General features: G+C 34.2%; 1 protein-coding gene across 1 annotated transcript in view; it reads left to right on the forward strand.

The window, feature by feature from the left end:
• LOC144357015 (E3 ubiquitin-protein ligase rnf213-alpha-like) overlaps positions 1-23,364 on the forward strand; it is a 65,496-nt gene that overhangs the window by 25,439 nt on the left and 16,693 nt on the right. Inside the window, exons 25-58 of the mRNA XM_085502822.1 lie at positions 1,062-1,232; positions 1,544-1,707; positions 1,799-2,021; positions 2,229-2,399; positions 2,752-2,924; positions 3,332-3,460; positions 3,740-3,902; positions 4,292-4,377; positions 4,796-4,928; positions 5,184-5,377; positions 5,534-5,722; positions 6,041-6,167; positions 6,400-6,606; positions 7,174-7,316; positions 7,786-8,006; positions 8,229-8,480; positions 9,042-9,380; positions 10,616-10,757; positions 10,880-11,211; positions 11,314-11,489; positions 12,031-12,228; positions 12,968-13,167; positions 13,527-13,635; positions 13,963-14,063; positions 14,769-14,954; positions 15,238-15,489; positions 16,404-16,515; positions 16,716-17,144; positions 17,549-17,665; positions 19,550-19,654; positions 20,126-20,179; positions 21,083-21,277; positions 22,518-22,596; positions 23,187-23,221. Coding sequence (XP_085358948.1) covers positions 1,062-1,232; positions 1,544-1,707; positions 1,799-2,021; positions 2,229-2,399; positions 2,752-2,924; positions 3,332-3,460; positions 3,740-3,902; positions 4,292-4,377; positions 4,796-4,928; positions 5,184-5,377; positions 5,534-5,722; positions 6,041-6,167; positions 6,400-6,606; positions 7,174-7,316; positions 7,786-8,006; positions 8,229-8,480; positions 9,042-9,380; positions 10,616-10,757; positions 10,880-11,211; positions 11,314-11,489; positions 12,031-12,228; positions 12,968-13,167; positions 13,527-13,635; positions 13,963-14,063; positions 14,769-14,954; positions 15,238-15,489; positions 16,404-16,515; positions 16,716-17,144; positions 17,549-17,665; positions 19,550-19,654; positions 20,126-20,179; positions 21,083-21,277; positions 22,518-22,596; positions 23,187-23,221 — 5,907 coding nt within the window. The remainder of the gene's footprint in view (positions 1-1,061; positions 1,233-1,543; positions 1,708-1,798; positions 2,022-2,228; positions 2,400-2,751; positions 2,925-3,331; positions 3,461-3,739; positions 3,903-4,291; positions 4,378-4,795; positions 4,929-5,183; positions 5,378-5,533; positions 5,723-6,040; positions 6,168-6,399; positions 6,607-7,173; positions 7,317-7,785; positions 8,007-8,228; positions 8,481-9,041; positions 9,381-10,615; positions 10,758-10,879; positions 11,212-11,313; positions 11,490-12,030; positions 12,229-12,967; positions 13,168-13,526; positions 13,636-13,962; positions 14,064-14,768; positions 14,955-15,237; positions 15,490-16,403; positions 16,516-16,715; positions 17,145-17,548; positions 17,666-19,549; positions 19,655-20,125; positions 20,180-21,082; positions 21,278-22,517; positions 22,597-23,186; positions 23,222-23,364) is intronic.

Here is a 23,364-nt window from a genome sequence, read left to right on the forward strand (position 1 = left end):
TATGTCAACTTTTTTTCAAGCGACTTTTTCTCTCAAACCGTAAGCTAGATCACCTTGGTCCTCTGGTGATCCTCTCTCTAAAATCTTTATTTTTAGGGAATAGTTTGTACATTTTTGGTCAAAAACTGCTTGTCAGATTGCATTGAAATTTGGCATGAATGTTCTTGACACAAGTGTTTATTTTAAGTAATATTTTTTTGTTTTTTTTGCTCATTTTTGCATATTTTGGACTTCTTCTTCAAAACTGCCTGCCAGATTGCTTTGAGATTAATAATGTAGACACATGGATGGGTCTCCTTTCAAATTTGTTTATTTGGTGAAGAAATCTCTATTTTTGTGAAAATTATGAATTTTTTTGTGAATATTTAGTCCCTGTTCGGATGCAGTCCGAAAACAGGAACTTATGTTTTGACCTCCGTGTGACCTGTATCATAGAAATGCCTGGACCAATCACAATCAAACTGCACACATATATCATACATGATATTATACATATGCATGTCAATTTGTTTCACGATCTGATTCAAGATGGCCGAATGGCGGCCATTTTTGTGCTAAAAATCATCAAAATCAAGCATTTCTTGGCTGTTTACAGATGGATTTTGTTCAAACTTGGTATATACATTAGACATTATAGGACCTTGATGCACATCATTTTGTTTTACTATCTGATTCAAGATGGCCAATGTTTTTCAAAAAATGTTAAATTTCAGGTCAAGGTCATTTCAATGTTTATATGTTTTGCTGCTATTAGACAACTATGTTGAAGTTGAGGTCAAGGTTAATCGCTATTCGATTCTTGTCCTGACTGGCCTTATCACACTCCACGATCACCATTTCTTCAAACTGGTAATAATACAATGACCAGTTTCTTTTATGGTGCCAAACTTCATCAACATCACTCCACGTTTCCAACACACAGTTAACAATTACAGTGGAGCTCTTTCGACCGCAAGGTCACTTGTTACATATACCGGGTAATAATAATAATAATAATAATAATAATAATAATAATAATCATTATTGAAAAGGTCTGAAACTTTTGAGTTTTTGTTTGTCAGAGTGAATGCAGTTTCGTGAGCTTACGTGATGTTGAAAGAGCTATGAATGTATTGGTTTGGTTCTATAAGCACAAGAAGATTGCAGAACTACTCAGAGACCAATTTTATAAAGACCTTGAAGAGTATGAAGATGAGGATGAAGAAGAGGATGAGGTACCATATGTGTCTGCGGTAAGTCTGGAGCTAACATGCTACAAAATTCACTCAGACAGGCAATATTTGACAAGTAGTAAAAATAGTTTTTCTCGATATTAAAATAAAATTACCAATAGCATTTAATAAAGATTAATTTTATACACAAACCTGTAAATAATAATTGACATATCCCAGCTAGTCATCACAGTATTTCCAGATAAGGGCAGAGAACCTAAATTTCTCGGTTGAAGAGGAACATATCTTTTCTTAATTTATAGATTTGAATCACTGCTTTTATTGCCATATATGTGTTATATGCCCTAATATTTTATATTTTTAATAATAAGCCATTGGACTACCTGACTCAAGCCTTGGTGCTGTCTTTAGGAGTATGTTACCATGCTTGTCTACAAGAAGAAAGAGAAGCATACAGAGATAACATATCTGAATATTTCACTCATCCTTGTGAACTCAGTAAAGATGTTGATCAAATGTTGGATGAAATTAATCGGTGAGTATTCAATTCTGCTTGCTAGACTTTAGTTTAGGGCAACCTTATGTTTCTCATTTCACCACAAATTGTTTTTATTCCTTTATTTCAGATGTCAAGATGTGTTTCTAAATGAACTTCTACTTGGACCTAATATTGCAAGAAATGCTGCGCTGAAAGAGAATGTCTTCATGATGGTCGTTTGTATTGAGTTAAGGATACCTTTATTCTTAGTTGGTAAACCAGGGAGTTCAAAGTCTCTAGCCAAGACTATTGTAGCTGATGCCATGCAGGGAGAGGCTGCTGCTTCTCCATTGTTTAAAACATTTAAGCAGGTAAATATTCCACCAATGGCAGGCTTTGCTTGCTGTGAATTAAATTATAAAATGTATATTTTTCTCATATTTAAAATAAACTATTTTGAATTTTCTTGAAACATACTTAGGTCAAAGTTATCCAAGTTTGATCAACAAATTTATGAAATACAACAAACATTTAGTTGCCATGCTTACCAGTAATATCCATATATATTGTGTTTTTAGGTTCATATGTCATCTTATCAGTGCAGTCCGTTGTCTACACCAGAGGGCATTGTGGGTACGTTCAGACAGTGTAGTCGTTTCCAGGAAGGTAAAGATCTGGATCGGTTTGTCTCAGTAGTCGTATTAGATGAAGTAGGTTTGGCTGAAGATTCACCAAAGATGCCCCTCAAGGTATGTCAAAAATCAGTGAAAATAAATTCCATACAAAACATCCAAAATGTCTTTTCATCGAAAATTAATTCTAGCTAAAATAAAATATTTTTACAATATATTGTTAGATATAAATTTGTCGAACAATATATTGAATAAACATAAAATTGGATTTGCATCAAGTGTGAATTTCCTAGAATCAGCTGAACACTGACTTCTTATATGCAGCGTATAAATCCGACACGCCTAGAATTTAGACTATCTAAAGATATTGTTGGTCAAATGATTGACAGCCACATAAATTGTACCCCTCAAGTTACATTATCGACTAGCTCTATGACATTGTTGAAATGTATTGCGTTCATTGCTTCAGACGTTGCATCCATTGTTGGAATATGGGTGTGATGATGAAGATAATCCACCACCTCACAAGAAAGTTGCATTTATTGGCATTTCAAACTGGGCGTTGGATCCTGCTAAGATGAACCGTGGGATACTGGTATCAAGGGGAGTACCCGATGAAGATGAACTCAAGGACAGTGCTGTGTAAGATTTTATAACTATTAAAGACAGTATGATAACATTTAACATAACTACAATTTACAGTAATAAAGTGTCATATTCAATACTTAACCATTTCACCACCAGACTTTCTTGCCTTCATTTTCTGCATTTTTTTTTTTATATTCTTCAATATTTCTAGAAATGAATTCTAATTTAGGAAGCTGACGGAGAAAATTTGAATCAATTTTCAGTTTTCACTATAAAAAAAAATGGCTTTATTTGTCCTTATCTTCTGAAGGAAAGTGTAGACTATAAACTGGACTATTTTGTGAATTTGTGATGTAAAGAGAGAACTGGTGGTTAATGAAAATTGTGAATGATCATTATTAGCATGGAAATCCTGGTTTGTGAAATGATACAATTGGTATTATTTTTTCTTCTTAAAACAGAGGTATATGTTCAACAGAGGACGTTGTGCTGTCTCGTATCCAACCAATGATTCCTGCTTTGGCAAAAGGATATTTGACATTATACAAGGACCAGAATAAAGAATTCTTTGGTTTACGAGACTTTTACAGGTAATACTTTAAAATTTCAACTATTTTGAAAGTTAGCAAGATTGGAAAAAAGAGGTTAGCGAAAAATTGATGTATAGTTACCATTAAGTGAAATTATTCGATGTGCTAATTATTGTGTCATATTTTATAGTTTTCTGATTACATTCAGTGAAAAGTCGTTAGTGATTTCTGTCGTCCATGCTTGTCTAGGAGCAACATTAAATGTTATACAATGTATCACTATAAAATTAATGACTGTAGAATTTCCATGGTAACTCATTATTTTTATCTGGTTTCAAGTCTTGTCAAGATGGTGTATGGATTTTCTAAAGCATCTGGTAAACCACCAACCTGGCACCAACTGGTCCATGCCATAAGACGTAACTTTGGTGGTCTGGATAATATAGATCCTGTTGAAGTGTTTAATAAACAGCTACACAATGTTGATAAGAGGCAAATAAAGGTGTGAATATAAAGTGTAACTTGCCTAAGGTGAACACTGAAAAAGCAGGGTTTACACAGGGTTTCATTTGGACAGGTTTCCAGTTACACAGGATTTAGTTTTTGGCTGGATTCCAGTTTTCACATGGTTCACGTTTAGACAGGTTTGCAGCTTAGAAAAAAATCATTGACTTTTACTGATTATGAAAACTTTCTAAATTTTCACACTTTCATATTCAAGGTACTGAGAATATACTGTATAGTGCTTTATTTTCTTGATTCGATGGGCATGGACAAAACTTTGCAAAAGTCAGCGTATATACAGATCATTCTGGAAATATTTCCGGAATAACAATTTACTGATATATAAGAAGAAATAACAGAATGTGGATTGATGTATTCTCATTGCAGGGACCAACTGATCCTGATTGTGATCCAGCTGGGCTTATCCGTGCCAGTTTGGTTGGCTTGGACAGGGACATATTGGATATGGAAAGGTGAGAAATGTTCTTTAAATATATAAATTATGTTTCTTTGACTTCACAGTATTACACAAACTTTACGCTTATCATTAGAAAGATACGAGTATGTTGCCAAATCAGTTTTGAATCAATATCTTTTTGCACTTAGCTGTTGCATCTGAAGATAACTTTCTGTAATCAATAAAAAGTACTATCTATCTCTGGTAGGGAAATCAACATAAACCAATTTTCAATCTCGAAATAGATTTGATATTTTGGTGAGAAAATATGTGACTAAAAAATAAACAGAAAATTTGATCATTTCAGAAATAAGGGATCTGAAGGTACTGGCAGTGCACCACAATTATAGTAGCTCCACCCACAGTGGGTGAATAATACAAAAAATTATGAATTACACAATTTGTTAATTGTCATTTCTCCTATATTCTTTTAGTGAGAGTCGTTATCTACTGGTATTAACAGAGAATTTTGCAGCACTTGGTATTCTACAACAGCAGTTACTCAGCATGGAAGACACCGTCATCATTTTTGGTAGTAGCTTTCCCAAAGATCAAGAATATACACAGGTACTTGTTTTTCTCCAGTTGAGTTTCAAGAGTACAGTAAGATTGAGCCTTACCTGAGTGAGTGTGCCAGACTTGATTGATGAGGTCAAAACCACTGGCTGGCTCTGAGCACCAAATGTAACTTTCAGAATCTTCTGTTGAGCTCTGCTTGTGTTTGATCATCCACATTGATGCCAGCATGGTTCATTGAATTGTATGCTCTATCCATGACTCATTTACACTCGTACATTAACAATCCATTTCTCATTTCTCTAGGTTTGCCGTAACATCAACCGAATCAAAGTCTGTATGGAAACTGGTCGTACTGTTGTATTATTAAACTTGGAAAGTTTATATGAGAGTTTATATGATGCCTTGAACCAGTACTATGTGTATTTTGGTGGACAGAGATATGTAGATTTAGGTCTTGGAACTCACAGAGTGAAATGTAGGGTACATAATGAGTTCAGGTAATGTAGTGCGAGTTTCTAGTATGAATATAGAGAACATACAATGTAATTTTAGTTTATGTTGTCTCATTTGTCTGTGTGTAATTTGGTTTCAATCATTTATCATAAACCTGCAATCATTACCATATGATTATTTTCTTTTGTTCTGATTTCTAGATTGATAGTTGTTGCGGATAAAAATGTTGTTTATGAAAGGTTTCCAATTCCACTTATCAATCGTCTTGAGAAACACTTCTTGGCAATGGCAACAATGCTCACACCTGGAGAGCTTGAAGTGGTAGATAGACTGGAGAAATGGGTCAAGAGTTTTGCTACCATTACCCAGAGTCCACACCAGAGAGACAGGTTTGTTTTCTAATCTGTGACATAAGAGCATGTTTGCTCAACTTCAAGGTAGAATACGAGTTTGTGTCCATGATTGGGTGGCCACTCTCCAATGGGAAAAGAATACATTAAGACATTACATTACTGGTTATGAGAACGGTATTCGGATGGAGGGGATATGAAGCTCCTGTCTTCTGTGCTGCTCCTGGCTTTGCTGATTGCGAAAAAAACTGTTTGCCCGAATTTTAAAAAGTCAAATAACCAAAGTATCAAAATTACTTTTTATTCAATAGCTAATTTTTAGTATATTTGGATGTGTATTAATTTTATTTTTTTCAGGTCCAAAGGTCGATTCAAAATACATGATGCATTCATTGGATTCAATAATGACACTATAGCATCAATTGTATTACAAGTTACCACGGATATGAATCAACATGAAGGGAATCAGGAGTGGCAGAAACATGTAAGTCTTGATAGCATTGTCATTTGTAATGCCAGTTTACTGTCATTGATAATATATATATATATGGGACATGGCAATGATTTTATGAAAGGACAGCAGTACCCCTTTATGATAGTATACTACCCTCATATGACTAGCTTAAACCACTTTTGTTATTAATAAATAAATATTATCTCAGTTTTCTACCATGCAAAAGTAGAAGAACGCAATAAGGGTTTGCTGTTTTCTGTAGGTGTATGAGCAATCCCAGGAACTGCTGCTGTACTGCGCAACTCCAGATTCTGTAGCACGGTTAACCAAATCAGGACTGTGCAGCTCATCAGAGAGACTGTGGCAGAAGTACTTCAAAGAACAGAAACACAATTCAGTAGCTGAGTATTTAGAATACCAAGTCAGTATGGCGAAAAGAAGTGGAAATACAGTTGGAATACTTGCACAGGTAATAAAATCAAGTGGCTTGTTGATAAAGTCTACTGCCCAAAGAAATAGCAGTATATCATTTGTGATAATGTAGTCATCCAAAAATAATATACTGCCATCCTTGTAGAGTTAACCCAGTACTCCAATGCGTAGGAGTGCAGCCGCACTCACAAATATCAACTTCAGGTATTTTAAAAATAGCATATCTTTGCAGAGTACATATAATGAAACTCAGTATAGGCCAAAGCATGTGTGGCATCATTTGTTTGCATTCGAATGTCAGATAACAAATGTCACTAACTGATCAACACTAGCTCAAGGTCTTGAACAATATTGCCCATTATTAGTTGTTTTAATTACAGGGACACATATATGTATACCAAGCGATGCGCATACTCATGTACATGTGTATAACATTAACAAGTGTACAACCTGTAGAAAATACTGCTTCACAAATATCAACTATTTTGTGAAAAAAAAAACATGCAATTGAAATATATCGTAACAGATGTCTATAATGGAAAATGTCCACTGTTCAGTTTCTATCACTATATATAATAATTTATTTATTTTTCTATGTTGCTAGGTTACCACCCATTCCAGATTATTATCCCGATATGATATACAGGATCTGGCTAGAAACATTGGTCTTCATCCAAAGCTGTTACTTCAACACAGTGTCTTCTTACAAGCATTGCACACTGAGCAACAATTCACTAAACATGTTAGGTAAGATTTCTTGCATTCAGTTTACCTGAAAATGGACTGGGAGCTTAAAATGGTTCTCCTGAACAAGATAACCAAAGTGATTAGGGGAAATATGCTACTAAATTCTCTTAAAAATGATATGGATTGGGAGAGTGGAACTCTAAGGTGTGCTTATATCTATGCTGTCATCAGTAGCATTGTGGCATCATCCAGCTCCTTTTATCAGATATCTTTAGTGTGTACCTTCCATAATAGTATCGTTCCAAGTATAGCAAGTACCCAGGTTGTAATGTACACTCTGAGCAGATCATGTAGCATAAATGGTACAATAAAAACTGCTAGTCCTGTATGCTGCTCCTTTCCTTGCTAATCGTCAGTCATATGCTTTGAACTCACAAGCCCAGAGTGATGTACTTGTACATTCACTTGTAATCATTTTACCATTATCCTTTACCATGAAGTATAAATTTGTGTGGTTTCTTTCCTTCAGGGCATTCTTCACTGACACTGATGCTTCAAAGATGGAAAGACTTCTTCTTGTTCAGTGTGATGCTGGTGATGAAAACACCAACCTGATTGCATGCTCACGATACATAGTACAAGATGAAAGAGCACAAGCAATGAAACACAATGATAACTGGCAACTTGCTCATGTCGTTTTTATTATTCAACTACCAAGAATTGCTGGTGGATGTTTTGATGGACTGCAAGGTGTGTGACCTTAATGGTTTTGTTTCTTCATTTGCTCTAATATGGTACAGAAGACATGTGGTCACTGTGTTAGATGAATAATATTTGCCCTAGTTAACTTGATCTAGGAGTGTTATGTTTAGAAAAGACAAGTAAGTGAATGATTGGACCAAGTTGACCATTGTCTACAATGAGTACAATGTAAATTCTGAATCTAATTAAATCAATGCAATTCTCATTCAGGTGGTAAATGGCTAGCTGCACATATAGATGATTTGAGACCACCGCTGTCAAGCCATCCAGAAATTACTGCTCTGCAGAACCAATCAATGAGTGCTGTCTTTGAAAGTGACATTCCAAAAAGGCAACAACTGAATAAGATTTCTCCCAGTGATTCTGGGATTCAGATATCTGAGGAATCAAATGATATAATGGAAAGTGAGATGAAACACATGCCAGTTGATGTGAAACTTATGAATCTAAACCTGGAGGAAGGCAAGTCATATTTTTGATGTGTATTGATTCTCATCAAAACATTATTTCACATATTTGTAATATGTTATTGAATTCACATCACTATTATAAATACACATGCCGGCGCTCAAACTGAGTTTTCAGAAGTTGAATTGCCCCAACTGTGCAACAGCCAGGCTATACTATCATCTTCATCCAAACACTTGTATACCTGGCAACCCTCATTGCTGAGTTCAACATCAATGCTACTCAACCACAACTCAAGCTGATTATTTGAAAATGCACTTTAGTAATATTATCTGATTGGCTGGGCTTTCAGGTCATGTTCTGTCAGTGAATGTGTTTTTGTGACATAGGAGAGAGTGTTTTGCTCTCATTTTTTTGGCATGTGTAAATTTTATTTGCAAAGTTGATGACAGCTTCTGATTAGTGCAGTGGGACAACTCAAAAATTGGAAGTGATTTCTGTAGTATAGTAAAAAATTGAATTTTGAATGAGTTGTAATGATGTAAGCATCATCACACAACTACATTCATTGGTCATTATTATGTCATGTGCAGTCAAGTGTGATTTTTTTAACAGGACAACAAATGGAAGTTGAATCTGGGGGAGATGAAATCATAGAAGTTGCCCCTTGTGAAGAAGATTCACTTGAAACAGCTGGACTATTGTATGAGGCTGGTTTTATTGGTAAAGTACAAGAGGTGCCAAGTTGTGCTGTTAAAGTGCCAGGAGTTAATGGTGAGATAATGGATGTAGATGTTTCCGATAAACCTGTTCTCCTGGATACAAGAGCATTGTTGAAATGTTGCATTCAGTCTGCTGCTGTAATGTTAGAAGATGAAGAGTGTAGAAAACACCGATCAACAGGTCGAATTGATATTCTACTAGAATTGTTTAAAAGGGAAGGCAGCAAACCCAGTAAGTACATTGCACATTTTAGAGAGAAGTCAAACTTTGACTGATTTGGTATTACACTTTCAGAGTGTAATAGGGCCTCCCTTCCATAAACTGTGTTGGCATACAAGGCTCTACCATCATAATTTCTGGGTGTAAGGAGTCCTACAATCAATCATTGTGGGCATAGAAGCAAATGAAAAATGATTTGACAACACTCTAACCTTTTCACCACCAGACTTTCTCCCCAAAATTTGTCTGCACTTTTTTCTTATATTCTTCAATAACCCTAATTTTGGAGCCAATAGTCAAAATTTGAGTCAATTTTCATTTTTACTCAAAAAAATTGGGTATTTTTGTCCCAAAAGTGCCGAATATAAAATGGGACTATTTTGTAAATTTGTGATGAAAAAATGGAATTAGTGGTGAAAATTTGATAACTAATTGGACTGTTCCATGCATGGCTTGTTAACTATTACCATATATCGTGTATTGCCCAGCCTCATAAAGCTATGAAGTGCGCCCTCACATCAGGACAATAATTTTCTATATCATGCCTGGACTAGTGCATCCTAATTTCATCAATCAAAACAGAACGCGTCATTCTAAATTATGTTGTATTTGAGGTCACGCCGTGGTAAAATTGTAATTCCACCTACAACATATATGATAAAACTGCCCTCGGTCATACAGCTTACACCGCAAAAGCTGTACCAGTGTACCAAGTTTGAAACAAATTGGTCAAAGCAAAGCAGGCCATGTACAAAATAGATCTCTACAATAGGATTTGTCTAAAACCAAGTAGCCACCAGGCATTTTAAGTCAAATTTGCAAATCAACTACCCATATTTGTTAATCCTTTTACCTACATTTTTGTACTTTAAAGAAAACAGAGGCTGAGATCTGATTCCTAATAAAAAGTATTATTATACATCACCATAACACAATAAGTTACAGCGTGCCGTAATTTTGCGATATTTTACGGGGTATTTCCATCCTACCATATTAGGATATTAGGAAATGGGTCCTCTTATAATAAAAACAAACATGGCTACCACCAGAGTTTGATCGGACTCCAGACAAAGAAGGTCGTTGATTCTGTTCTAAACATTTTGAACTCCCATGGTGTATCCTTGGAAGGAAAAGATGTATAATAATAAGGTTATTACTCAGACAGTACACATACTCCAGCTGTACTGTCTTCATGCATACTTTGAGGTATTCTCGTAATAACCTTATAATATCTACTATTGTCACAGATCAGCTGAACTTTGTTGAAATCTTAAAGGAACGTATTTGTCAACTACTGAAAGAGAAAGATCAAAGATCACACGATCCAACTCAGTGGTTGTGTAAACAAGCTTTGACTGGTGAAAGTGTTCAGACCAGTGGAACTTTCAGGTAATGTGTTTTTTCCAATCAAGAAGATAGACTAAGTGTTTTCTAGCTACCAGAACTATCAGGGAAGTGGGTGGGTGATAACCAAGTACTGTAAAAATACTAATTGTCATCACATTTCACAGGCGTGCTATATGGCAAAGTCTGGTAAGCACAGTAACACCACTGTTAGCACAAGTTATAGGCTTTGCTGACCGCAATGACAACTTAGATCTGATCCTGAAGTCACCATCTGGAAGCTGGATTCATCAGTTATGGTTGCAAATACTCAGAAATCAGAAGTTATTAGAAATGACATACGAATCATTCTTATCACCTGTGAAGAATACACCAAGGGAAATCGTGCCTGTACTTGCATCCGGTGTGAATGGCAGCTTTTTTACTGCTCATTGCCCATTTTCCTGGGTCATCAAGCAGTTTGTTGAAGAGAAATGGGAGGAAGCACAAAACATGAAAGGTTAGATGATTCTTTATATATATTGACACATTGTTGCCAGAGAAGCTCAGTTTTTTCAGCAACACTGTTTTAACACAACACATCTATGTTTTGCCTATTCAGCTTCCACTGGACAGCAGAATATTGACACTACTTTTGCTGAGTTGCTTTTGGAAGCAGAACTTGGCCAAACAGTGTTGAGCAATCTATCCAATTCTGACTTCAGTGAATTCATGCATTCCTATCTTCATGATTTTGTCAGGATGATATATAAAGCAAGCAGTGATCATGAATATGAGGTATGTGTGCTGTGATTCATTAATAGTTATATATGTCTGTACTGGCATTTTATTAAAATACTGTACTTTATTTTCTCTTGGAATTTATTTTTTCTGAAGGAATGAATCAGTGAAAATACATTTTTTGGTTTATATACAACTCGCCAAAAATCAGTAAAAATAGAATTCATACAAAACAGTGAAATTAAATTAAATTGAAGTTCTTTATACATGTAGTAGTAATATTGAACACACAACATAGTATTTCTTTGAGGTATGATCTGTGAAAACAATAAAAATCATCACTATGTGTATGAGATGAAGATACAAAAATGTATCTCCCATTCGAGAACTCAAATAATTTATGATAGATGGAATTTCCACTTGCTTGTCCAACTTTAAAATAATTATTTACCCATGATTTTTTGTTTTGGGATCAGCAGGATTTTCAGCACATGTCACCATGGTTACTATTTTTCATTTTCTCATTATCCACACATTTACTATAATTTACATGTGAGGGGGCTGTTTACATTGACTCTATGTGTTTCATTCTCATTAGGTTGTATGCAGAGCAATACATATCGGTTCTTTTGAATATCACCAAGCAGAAAGTCTGGAAGAATTCTTTTTTGCAGTTCCTGAAGTACACATGTCATACCATCGTATCCGTGGACGACTGGACAGCTTCTTTCAGATTGCACGTTTACTGCCTGTTGATATCCTAGAAAGAATTCCAGCGGAACAAGAAATGCAAGTGGTCAGTATGTTTTGCTGTCTGACTATCATTATATTAAAATCATTATTAAACATTTGCCAATGATAAGAAGCCTGATAGATGTGTTCAAAAGTAGAATTTTAGAAAATTTGCATCACGTTTTGTCACATTTGATTGTGACATTTTTTGTTTACATTGGATGCAAGAACATTATAGCATGTGATGGGGTAATAATCCTGTCTGGACACTCTCCCCCAAACAAAATTTTAATTTGTGTGGAAGCTTTTGTTGATTTTAACTCCTGTGAATATATATTTCACTAACTTAAAAATGTTTGTGTGTGTTTTTTTTATGTAAATTGATGTTGCTGTGTATTTTAATTTTCTAAATATTCCTATTATCAATATAAAAATCAACTTAAAACTCTCCCACCTCAAAACATTTCTAAGCTTCTGTGATAATGCAAGACTGTCTCAAATATACATGTAGGTGATAATTAATGCAAACACTTGATGAAATGTTCTGCTTTAAATGTTTTTAATGCTGAAAAATGCACACAAATGGACAATCAAATCAATCTTCTCGGTGTTAAATTTGCACTCAAACACTATTTTCACCATATCAAGCTCCAACTAACAAAAACATAGCACTACCGAGTGTTCAAATGTTAAAAAACAAACATTATATCAAAATAGTTTCTCATACATTTTATTTCATATTTTCTAAGAAAGGAGATACCAGCATACCATTCTACGACACTGATATTTTATGTCATTTTCAGGTACTGGATGCTCTGGCATTAATAGCGTTGATGGAAAGTCTTGAGCCAAAGAAAGATGAGTTAAATGACAATGCTAATAGAGAGCGATGGTTAAGAAGAGTAAAAGATGCTGGTCCAGTGGTTGAAAGAGTCTTAGATGCTGAGATTCAATGTACCATTTTCTATGGTGAGATTAGCAGAACACGTATTCAGCAGTGCAGGTAGGAATATGCTGTCAATCTGATTGTTGTCATTATTATTATTATTAAATTGTTATTGCAGGATATAAAGTAGAAAAGTTAGCATATCCCATATTAAGAAGAAAAAAAACATATACAAAACAAACAAAGTAAGAGAGAAAAACAAATATAAAAAGAATTGAATTATAATAGTTGTTCCACTGTACTTTGTTATTCAGCAGTGCAGCTAGGAATATGTTGTCACTTGATTTGATGGCATCACCATACTATTAAGTGTAGTTCAAGTTTTTTATGTTAATCATTCATTCTGATTTCTTGTTTTTATTTTTTGTACCAGTATACAAATATGACGTATAATCTTTTCTATTCCTAATTTGCAGACCACTGTGGGTTCGTCTTTGTGTCTTGAAGTTATTTGTAGAACATGTTTGTCCACCTAAGACGAAGGTTGGAGATGAGAACATTAAGCATTGTAATCGTCTGATGAAGGTATGTTTTGTGGTAAAGTGTGAAGATCAATCTTGACTACTTTATTTTTACTGCTACAAACTTTTCCTGACTGATGTTGTATCAGTAAAGATTTCACTTATTTACAGTTACAGAAGCTCTAACAGAAATTCTACATCTACCACTTATATAGCCCATTCCCATGATATGTGCGTGATGAAGGAACGACACTCCTGTGATGTGACAGTTTGTTCCTCTCACTGAAGTACTAATCTACCCATCCAACTTGATAACAACTTTGATATCCACAATAATTGTTGTAGTTGATGAGATTTACAATGACAGAATAATTTTTGTGGTTCTATCTAGGCATTGGGAGAAGGTGTTAACTTGAAATCTGTTCAGAGTGTCACAACGATAGAGAACTTTCTCAGGAAATGCAATGAGACAGCAAGTAAAGTTCATTTCAAGTAAGTAAGAAATAAAAGTATTTTGAAATTCTTGAATGATATATGGTATAATTAATTAGAGGTTATCCATTATTTATTGGTATTGTGAGAAGCAGTGTTGAAGCATTCCTTTTTAGTGTTAATTTAAATTTTCTAATTGTAGAGTTGGAACATCAGTTTTGTTGTCAAAAATCCTGTGTAGTACCGCAAAGTGATCAACACTGACTACTGGCTCGGTTGCGGAAAAGTGATGTTATTTCTGAATTCAAAGTTGGACTGTGTTTCTTTTTAACTCAGGCAAAAAATTAACACCAGGATCAAAAAATAACACCGGATCAAAAGATATAATACTGCAGAATATTAACACAGCTAAAACAATAGGACACTGCATATATCACATACGCTTTATATCATCTTTCACTATTCACTTGACCTTCAGTAGTTCAGGGCTTGATGTCCAAGGAGTTTGTGTTGATGCATTTTGAAAAATATTACATTGTACTCTATGCCAAGGCAATTTCATCAAATTTTACTTTGAAAATGGAAGTTTTATGTAAATTAATATCAATTGAGTATGTTGAAGCCTTCTGTGTGATGTGCACAACGGAAGGTGAACATTGTGGTTACCCTGTCTGTTTATCAGTTTCATGTATCTACTGTTGTAGTTTTATGGATCCAATGCATCATCCTTCCAGTTTTTATGTTGTGTGTAAAATTGTTCAACAGATATGGTGTACAAGATTGTGGTATCTGCCTTGAAGCAATAAATGAACCTGTGGCATTGCCTTGTGATCATGTCTTTTGTTTGAAGTGTCTGAAGGAACTTTTTAGGGTCACTGACACTAGAGCTTGTCCAACTTGCAGAAAGGAAGTATCAAAGCATTTTAGATTAGAGAGTTCTGCAAAATGCAAGTAAGTGATATGAACGCTTCTTTGCCTTTTGAGTTCATATATGTACATTGTATAATTTAAAATGTTGTTTCCAGAGAGCAATAAGCAACTTATCATGATGTTTTAATAATCAACAGTTACACATGTTTACTCTGACAGATGATGGGAGTGGAGTATCATCCCAACTCATCAATTGTGGTGGGTAATGGTTGCATCTGTGAGTTTAGAACAGCATGTATAGAAAAAAAGCCTGCTCATTATGATTTTGTTATTCACTTAAAACAAAAATACATTTTGTTCACAGGGAAGTGGTAGATGCTCACAATGCATTCCGTCAACGTTGCAATGCCTTCTTCATGGAGATAGTCTCTAGATATTGTTTTGCTGACAATGAAGCACCAGAACCTGAAGTCATTACTAAACTAATGAGTTATGTAACGAGAGAATCTGAGAAGAAAGGCAGACAAAGTAAAGGATTTACACCATTTACCGAGGATTGTATTGATCCAAATCCCATTGTCAGATCATTCTTATTACAATTACTACTTAGATCAAGGTAAGATATAAAGGATTTACTCCATTCATAGAGGATTGTATTGATCCAAATCCTATTGTCAGATCATTCTTATTACAACTACTGCTTAGATCAAGGTAAGATATAAAGGATTTACTCCATTCATAGAGGATTGTATTGATCCAAATCCTATTGTCAGATCATTCTTATTACAACTACTGCTTAGATCAAGGTAAGATATAAGGGATTTACTCCATTCATAGAGGATTGTATTGATCCAAATCCTATTGTCAGATCATTCTTATTACAACTACTGCTTAGATCAAGGTAAGATATAAAGGATTTACTCCATCCATAGAAGATTGTATTGATGCAAATCCTATTGTCAGATCATTCTTATTACAACTACTGCTTAGATCAAGGTAAGATATAAAGGATTTACTCCATCCATAGAGGATTGTATTGATCCAAATCCTATTGTCAGATCATTCTTATTACAACTACTGCTTAGATCAAGGTAAGATATAAAGGATTTACTCCATCCATAGAAGATTGTATTGATCCAAATCCTATTGTCAGATAATTCTTATTACAACTACTGCTTAGATCAAGGTAAGATATAAAGGATTTACTCCATCCATAGTAGATTGTATTGATCCAAATCCTATTGTCAGATCATTCTTATTACAACTACTGCTTAGATCAAGGTAAGATATAAAGGATTTACTCCGTCCATAGAAGATTGTATTGATCCAAATCCTATTGTCAGATCATTCTTATTACAACTACTGCTACTACAAATTCTTTTGTCAGAACAAACTACTACTTAAATCAAGGTATAAAGTTTACTTCCAAATAGTAGTTATGGTGGTTCTGGTTATGATGGCATTGGTGGAGTTTGTGTTGAGGATTTTAAATTTCACATCCTTAATTTGTACCTGTTTTGTTCCAACTAGCAATCGTCAAGTTTATGTACACTTGCAAGAATACTTTGATACTGCACAACACTTGGTGAAGTCTAAAGCAGAGACCATTGAACTCTGTTTACTGTGCATCCAGTGCATTGAGGTAGGTGAATTCAAGTAAACCTCATACTCCCAGAATGTTATTACAGAATATTAGTATACATGTACCTGTATCATGAAAACCCAAAACAAATTGTATAATTTTTGGTAATGAAAAAATAATGTGAATTAAGCAATATCCATGACATATATAAATAAAACAAATCACGGCATTAATAAAAGACTTTTTCATTTCCTTCACAGGATTCATACCATAATCAATCTGTTCAGTTCTGCCCAAATGCCACACTTGCTATACTGAGAGGAGCTACTACAAAAATTGGAGATTCTATTCAACAAAGCCGACATGATAAAAGCAGTATTGGTGTAACACAGTTACAGTCAGTTGCTGGTGTCAGATTTGGACTAGTCACTGCTGCTGAAGTCATATACAAATTCTTTGGTGGAAGTCGTCAAAGAAATCAACAGGAGATTGATGCAAACCAAACACAATTCATGCTTGCTAAGAAATTACTCGATATTACAGCTAAATTCTTCACAAGTTGTGGATCCAAGTGGCCGAGAGTGTTCCTTGTAAAACAGATATGTCGTAGATATGGTATTGACTGTTTGCAAGGCCTGCTCAAGAATCCAAGTCTGAGGTGGATTGCCCCGCCAGAAGCTCAACAACAGGTGAATTTTAAATTGTGAATAAATTGCATCTTAATTGTTGCAGGTGCTTATAATAATTCATGGACTATGAATGATAATGTGAAATACCATAAAAATCGTGACAATAAACTAAAATTTGCATAAAATATTATTTGTTTCCAATTCAGGTAGCCATTTTGAATTTGAATTGATGAATTTAAAACTTTTGTTTTATTCTTTTACTTTTGTTTTGTTTTTCCTTTTTTTGTTGTTTTAAAAATGGATGCCCCCCCCTCAATTAGTTCATTCAAATATTGTTGTAAAGTGTTTATGGCAAGTTAACAAATCTGATAACCTGTGAAATGAGGATTGTTTTACCTTTAAATAATTTCATGGTATGTATAATTTATGTTCAGTTGAAACAAATGATGTTTTTCTTTATTCAGGTTGAAGTCATACCAGATCGTTTTGTCACTTGTGGCAAGGTTTATCAAGATTTACGAGAAGCTATGGCGACTGCTTTGCTTGATGGACAATTTAAGAAAGTAAAAGACATTCTCCAGGTAAAAATTTGTTTATGTATGCAGAAAAATAAAAAATGCTATAATTATGTATATAGTATAATTGCATTCTTTATTCTAGGATTCTAGTATGAACAGAAAAAAATAAAAAGAAACTATTTTAAAAAACAAAATACATGTACCAGTATATCTATTAGTTTGTATACTTTTTGTACATATATATATGCAATCACTTACATATCAAAATAAATGCAAGGTGAAAATAACATTGAAAGGCCACCCAGTTTCAAGACCAAATTTGATGAAATTGACTAAAATATAATATGGATCCGATTTTATATAGAGAATACATGTATTTGCATTTGTCACTGGACACAAAGGCAACTCTTTGGGCATCAAAGCAATTGCAAATTTGAAAACACATACATAGGGGATTACACTACAATATAAAAAACAAATTTTCTGTTTACTCACAGTAAACACACACTAATGAAAATAAATAAAAATATTCTATAAACTGAGTTTCTTCAAAATGCAGTATAATTAACAAATGTACATGTTGATCACAGTTTTGTTTTAAATGACTTCACTATAATTACCTAATGAGGGGAATTTATCTGCAAACAAAATTACAACAGTGGCACACATATTAAAACTACTGTAGCATGGCAATCATTTAGCAATGCCCTTGTATTGGCAACAAAATAAATCTTTACTGGGTCAGACTAATGTCAAATTTAACCCTTATTCTGTCAGCCCCATGTACTATTTTCCCAATGACTTGACCAGATAAGGATTAAAGATCTAGAAATTGTAACAAATGCTATACTTACCCTGTCAGGACACACAAGAGTCGAGAAGTCTTTAAATCTTCTCAAACTATCACAGTTCATAAATACCAATGCCAAATACTTGTGGGATAATTTCATAAATTTTATCTCCAAAAATAACGCAAAAATCATAAAAAAATCTTCTTCAAAAAAAATCATGTACGACTGGATGTCATACCAAAAATAAAATTACATAAAATAGTAAAAACATCAGCAAAGTTTGAAACATTGAAAATACTACGAGCAGCCGATCTATATTTATAACTACAGTAGACGACAAATTAAAAATAAAATCCCAATTTCTCAAGAAAACTATATACAAAATAAGTAACAAGTTTACCGAACATGGATTTCTCAAAAAGAGCCTTGGATGGCGGATCACTGTGGTGTATTAAAATGGCTTGTTTGAAAAACGATCTTCACTCATGAAATTGCTGGAAGATGGCTGCAGAGGCGGAGTGCGCCCTCAAGCGAGCAAACTGAAAAATCTGTTTAAAAAATAGTGCGCCATCACAGGCTGTGCCCTTGAAAAAAAATTACCGGGTAGCTGGAAGTACATAAACGTCAACAAAGGCGTGTTTATAGTTATAACAATTTATGAACCCAACTGTTTTGATTTGAAATCAGTCTCATTTAAATCCAAGACTGTTGAACTGGTGCTTTCAGTACACACCATTATTATATGTTCACACACAAATTAAAATGCCCTAATACAGCTGACATTACTGCACAGAATCATGTAATATGTAACTGATGTTAAAGTTTGTAAATATTTAGATTTACAGATAATTTATAACAATATGCCTTCAAAACAAAAAAAATTGTGTGATATCAGAAGCATTGTTTTGTGTGTAGTAAAACAAAAGGAATTGATCACGTGCAGGTACATAACTCGTTTTGAAGTAATTGAAATATATGTATTGAACATTATGCACTCATCAAGTTTAATTTTATTTATTTTTTATTTCATTTCATTTCATTTAAATTATTTTATTTTAAAAATATTTTAAAATTATTTTATTTTATTTTATTTTAATTTATTTTATTTATTTTTTATTATTTATTTTATTTTATTATTTTATTTTATTTCCTATAGAGATGCACAGAGAAAAGAGAATACAAGGAAGCCTTACTCATGTTGGCTATCTACAGAGAATTCACCATGAGTTACGCCAATACACGGATGCCAGTGGATGACCAGGTATTCATTTTATACTTCCATACTACAGTGCATGTGAATACGCAGAGTTCTGAATACTGTAGTTGACTTGATTCTAAATTTGTATCACAGATATACCTGTATTTATCATGCAGTGACAATGTATTAATAAAGTGCAAATATATTATGTACATGTATGTAGCCACAAATACAGAAAATGTATTTCCAATTTATTTATCGCTACGTATCAGTATTCACCATAAATACACCAACATATCTGTATTTTAGCCATTTTGTGCAGTGATTGTACTGCATTTTTATCTGTGTTGGGCTTGTGGTGCAGTATAATACTTGACATATGAAGGTATCTGTTGTTTGTAGAGATGATAGAGAATTGTTTTCTGCCACAAGGGAGGTTATAGTATCAAGATTATTGGGCGAAGATGATAAGTAGTTGCAAACAGAGGATGACATTCGATGGCTCTTCTTAAGATATATTTTCTTATCTTCCAGGTCTCTCAGAATCTGATAACTTTTATTGAGAAAAGTAATGCCGTACAGAAAGAAGTAAGTGAAATACTTAGTAAATATTTTGTTTTGTGAGGTAATTTTGATGTGAGAGATTTGCATTAAAAATAGGATAGTAAGAAATCTTTAGTCAATAATATAATGACTCTGGCCAAGGTCAATATACAGATTTGTTGACTCGAAGGGAGCTTGTTGACCGAGGTGAAGCTAACAGACAAAAACAGCATGCTAAACTGGGGGTCAATCGGAGATCAAACTCAATAGAACAACGTATTTCCAGTTAAGAACAATTTAATGAAACCCGCATGTATGTATGATACCCAATGAGTAATAAAATTATCTTGATGAAATAAATAGAAGCACTAAACATCAGTATACAATGTGAACAAGTCCTGGAATACTGAGTGAAATTCATTGCAAGTAATCGGTGCTATACTATGTACTACTGGTAGATGTAGCAATTATGGTCGGTCCAACCGATATAATCGTGTTGTTTGATGATTTACGATACAAAAAAACCATTGCTGAAACTGTGACCCACTATATGATGCCATTGTTTATAATAGAATGTTCCACAGCAACGATCATTTTCAAATGTGAATATTTTAACTTGAGGTTTTATTTGTGCCACATGGTCTGTTTTTTTGCTAGCATAGTTTTACATAAGATAATGAGGTAATTCTTGGCGAATACTAGAGATGATGGTGGTATATCTCAAAGCAGTATGAGTATTTTTTCTCATGCTACAAACTCAAAAAAATATAGATACTCGAAATACCACTCCTTATCTTCAGTATTTGCTGTGAAAATCTTCTAAATATTTTATGAGTATAACAACCAGTAGATACGTGTAATTATTAGAGATAATCCTGCACCTATTTAAGGAAATTTAAAACCTATTGCCATTTAATATGTCAACTGATTCACAATTTTATATTCAAGAGACTGGCTAAAGATCTGGTGTTCAATAGACAAGGAGGAAAGTGTACCCAACTGAAGGTAGTGGCTAATCAGCACCCACTGCATCGTACCCTTGCTGCCATCGTTGTACATGCTATGTCAGTCTTGCAGTGTAGTGGCCAGAATAATGTGACAGACCCCCTTGTTGCGTTGATGAACAATCCACAGTCAATGAACGTAAGTTGGAATTTCAGTAATCTTAGTAAAATTGATACTTTATTGATGCTTCATTTCCCCTGTGCAAATATTGCGTATGTTCTAACTGGTATTAGCACATGGCCAACAGCCCTCAACCAATCAGAGTCGCGCTAAAGTGTGGTTCTATTTCACCACAAATTGTCGTCAAAATGTCATCATTTGATTGGCTAATACAAATCTTTTCTCGGGCAGTGCTATGTCGGTTAGATCATGCCCCTCGGAGCGTGATCCAACCTATACATTTCTAAACACCTTCTTTGTCTATAATGAAAGACTCAGTAAACTTGTGTATAACCAGTGTGCCCTCTAAGCAATTTTGACGCTCCACTGATGGACAAACATTTGCTGTGACAAAACTATTTATGCCACAGAAAATCAAATATTCGTATAGTGGTCATGAAAAACATCTTACTATAGTTATGGAGTTTGTAATTTGGTAAACATAATAAGTGTAAATACAAAGAAACTCGGGCATCACAACATTTTTCATTGTGTCTCAAGTCATTTATATACAGTTTTATTTTTTTCTTGAAGACCTACCTCCCCAGCAGTCAACAGGCTGACTCAACTATTCTTCCGGGGGGGGGGGGGGGTTCATTTTGATTAAGGAATCTTACAAAATCGATTGTGTAGAGTACACACTGTGTACAATACCTTTTTGGTACTCAAAGATGCCTGTACATGGAACTAAATAATATAAGGTTATTACAAAGTACAAAGATACCTCAAAGTATGTCCGAAGACAGTACAGCGCCAGTATCGACCGACGCGCAGTGGAGGTTGATGCGACAGCGTACTGTCTGAGTGCATACTTTGAGGTATCTTCGTAATAACCTTGTTATTTTACATCTTTTCCTTCCAAGGATACATCATGGGAAAACTGTTCTTTGGGATAGTTGTTGAGACTGTCCTGAACAGTGTACTAGATTACCCATATATGTAAAATATATATAATATATTTGGTTGCTCAAGATTACTTCAAAGTTGAGTTTGTGTAGTTTTCTTGACTTTAGCTATTTTCAACGGCTCGTTGACCGGCGTTCCACAGCAGCTTGCACAGAGTCCATAGAAATACATGGTACAGTGCTACAAGTAGCAAAGTAGAATGTTCTGTGACATAGCTCTGCCCTCAAGAACTGGGTAAATTATGTCACAAGAATTAAAAATGTCATCTAGCAAAGTTCTGATGTGTAAATTATGATCTTGATTATTTTTGTAGAATGCATACTTTCCAACAATGCATGAAGATCTGTTATTAGAAGCTAAGCAAGCGGTTAAAGATGGTACAAAGTGGTATGGTGAGTGACAAAAATTGGATTTGTTTATTATAATAATAAACTTTATTGTACCATGTAAATCGATAGATTACATATAGTGTTTTCTATCATTTTATTGTAAGCACAAATTACAGGTATTATTATAATAATAATAAACTTTATTGTACCGTGTAAATCGATAGATTACATATTGTGTTTTCTATCATTTTATTGTAAGCACAAATTACAGGTATTATTATAATAATAATGAACTTTATTGTACCATGTAAATCGATAGATTACATATAGAGTTTTCTATCATTTTATTGTAAGCACAAATTTCAGGTAAAGATGATCATAAGGGAAGGATGCCATTCGTGAATATTTTTTTAATTCCACTGACCTAAAACTTAAATTACATTAATTACAGTATGACTAATTTTCCAGAAAAATGCTGTTTAGATTGATTTTATATTGGTGTGTGTGTGTATGTGCGCTTTGACCCTATTCAGATTGGTCAATTCAGGATAATATTTACATTTTGATGTTTTTGTTGGTTTCTTTCTTGTAAACCACACCAGCCAACCTATTTTGTTCAACTGGTCTTATTTCCCTGTGTTTCTGTTTCACAGAATGCCAGAATGGACATCCATATACTATTGGAGATGTAAGTTACTGAATAACTTAACTCGGTTATACAACCATATTTGGATTTAATTAGTCCCCGTTCAGGCGCAGCCTGAAAAGGGGACTACTAATTCAGGTTATGTCCATAATTCCGTCTCCAACATTTTCTCAGAAATTCTACAG

Source organism: Saccoglossus kowalevskii, chromosome 8, assembly GCF_978046115.1.
Source record: "Saccoglossus kowalevskii chromosome 8, keSacKowa6.1, whole genome shotgun sequence".
Lineage (NCBI taxonomy): Eukaryota > Metazoa > Hemichordata > Enteropneusta > Harrimaniidae > Saccoglossus > Saccoglossus kowalevskii.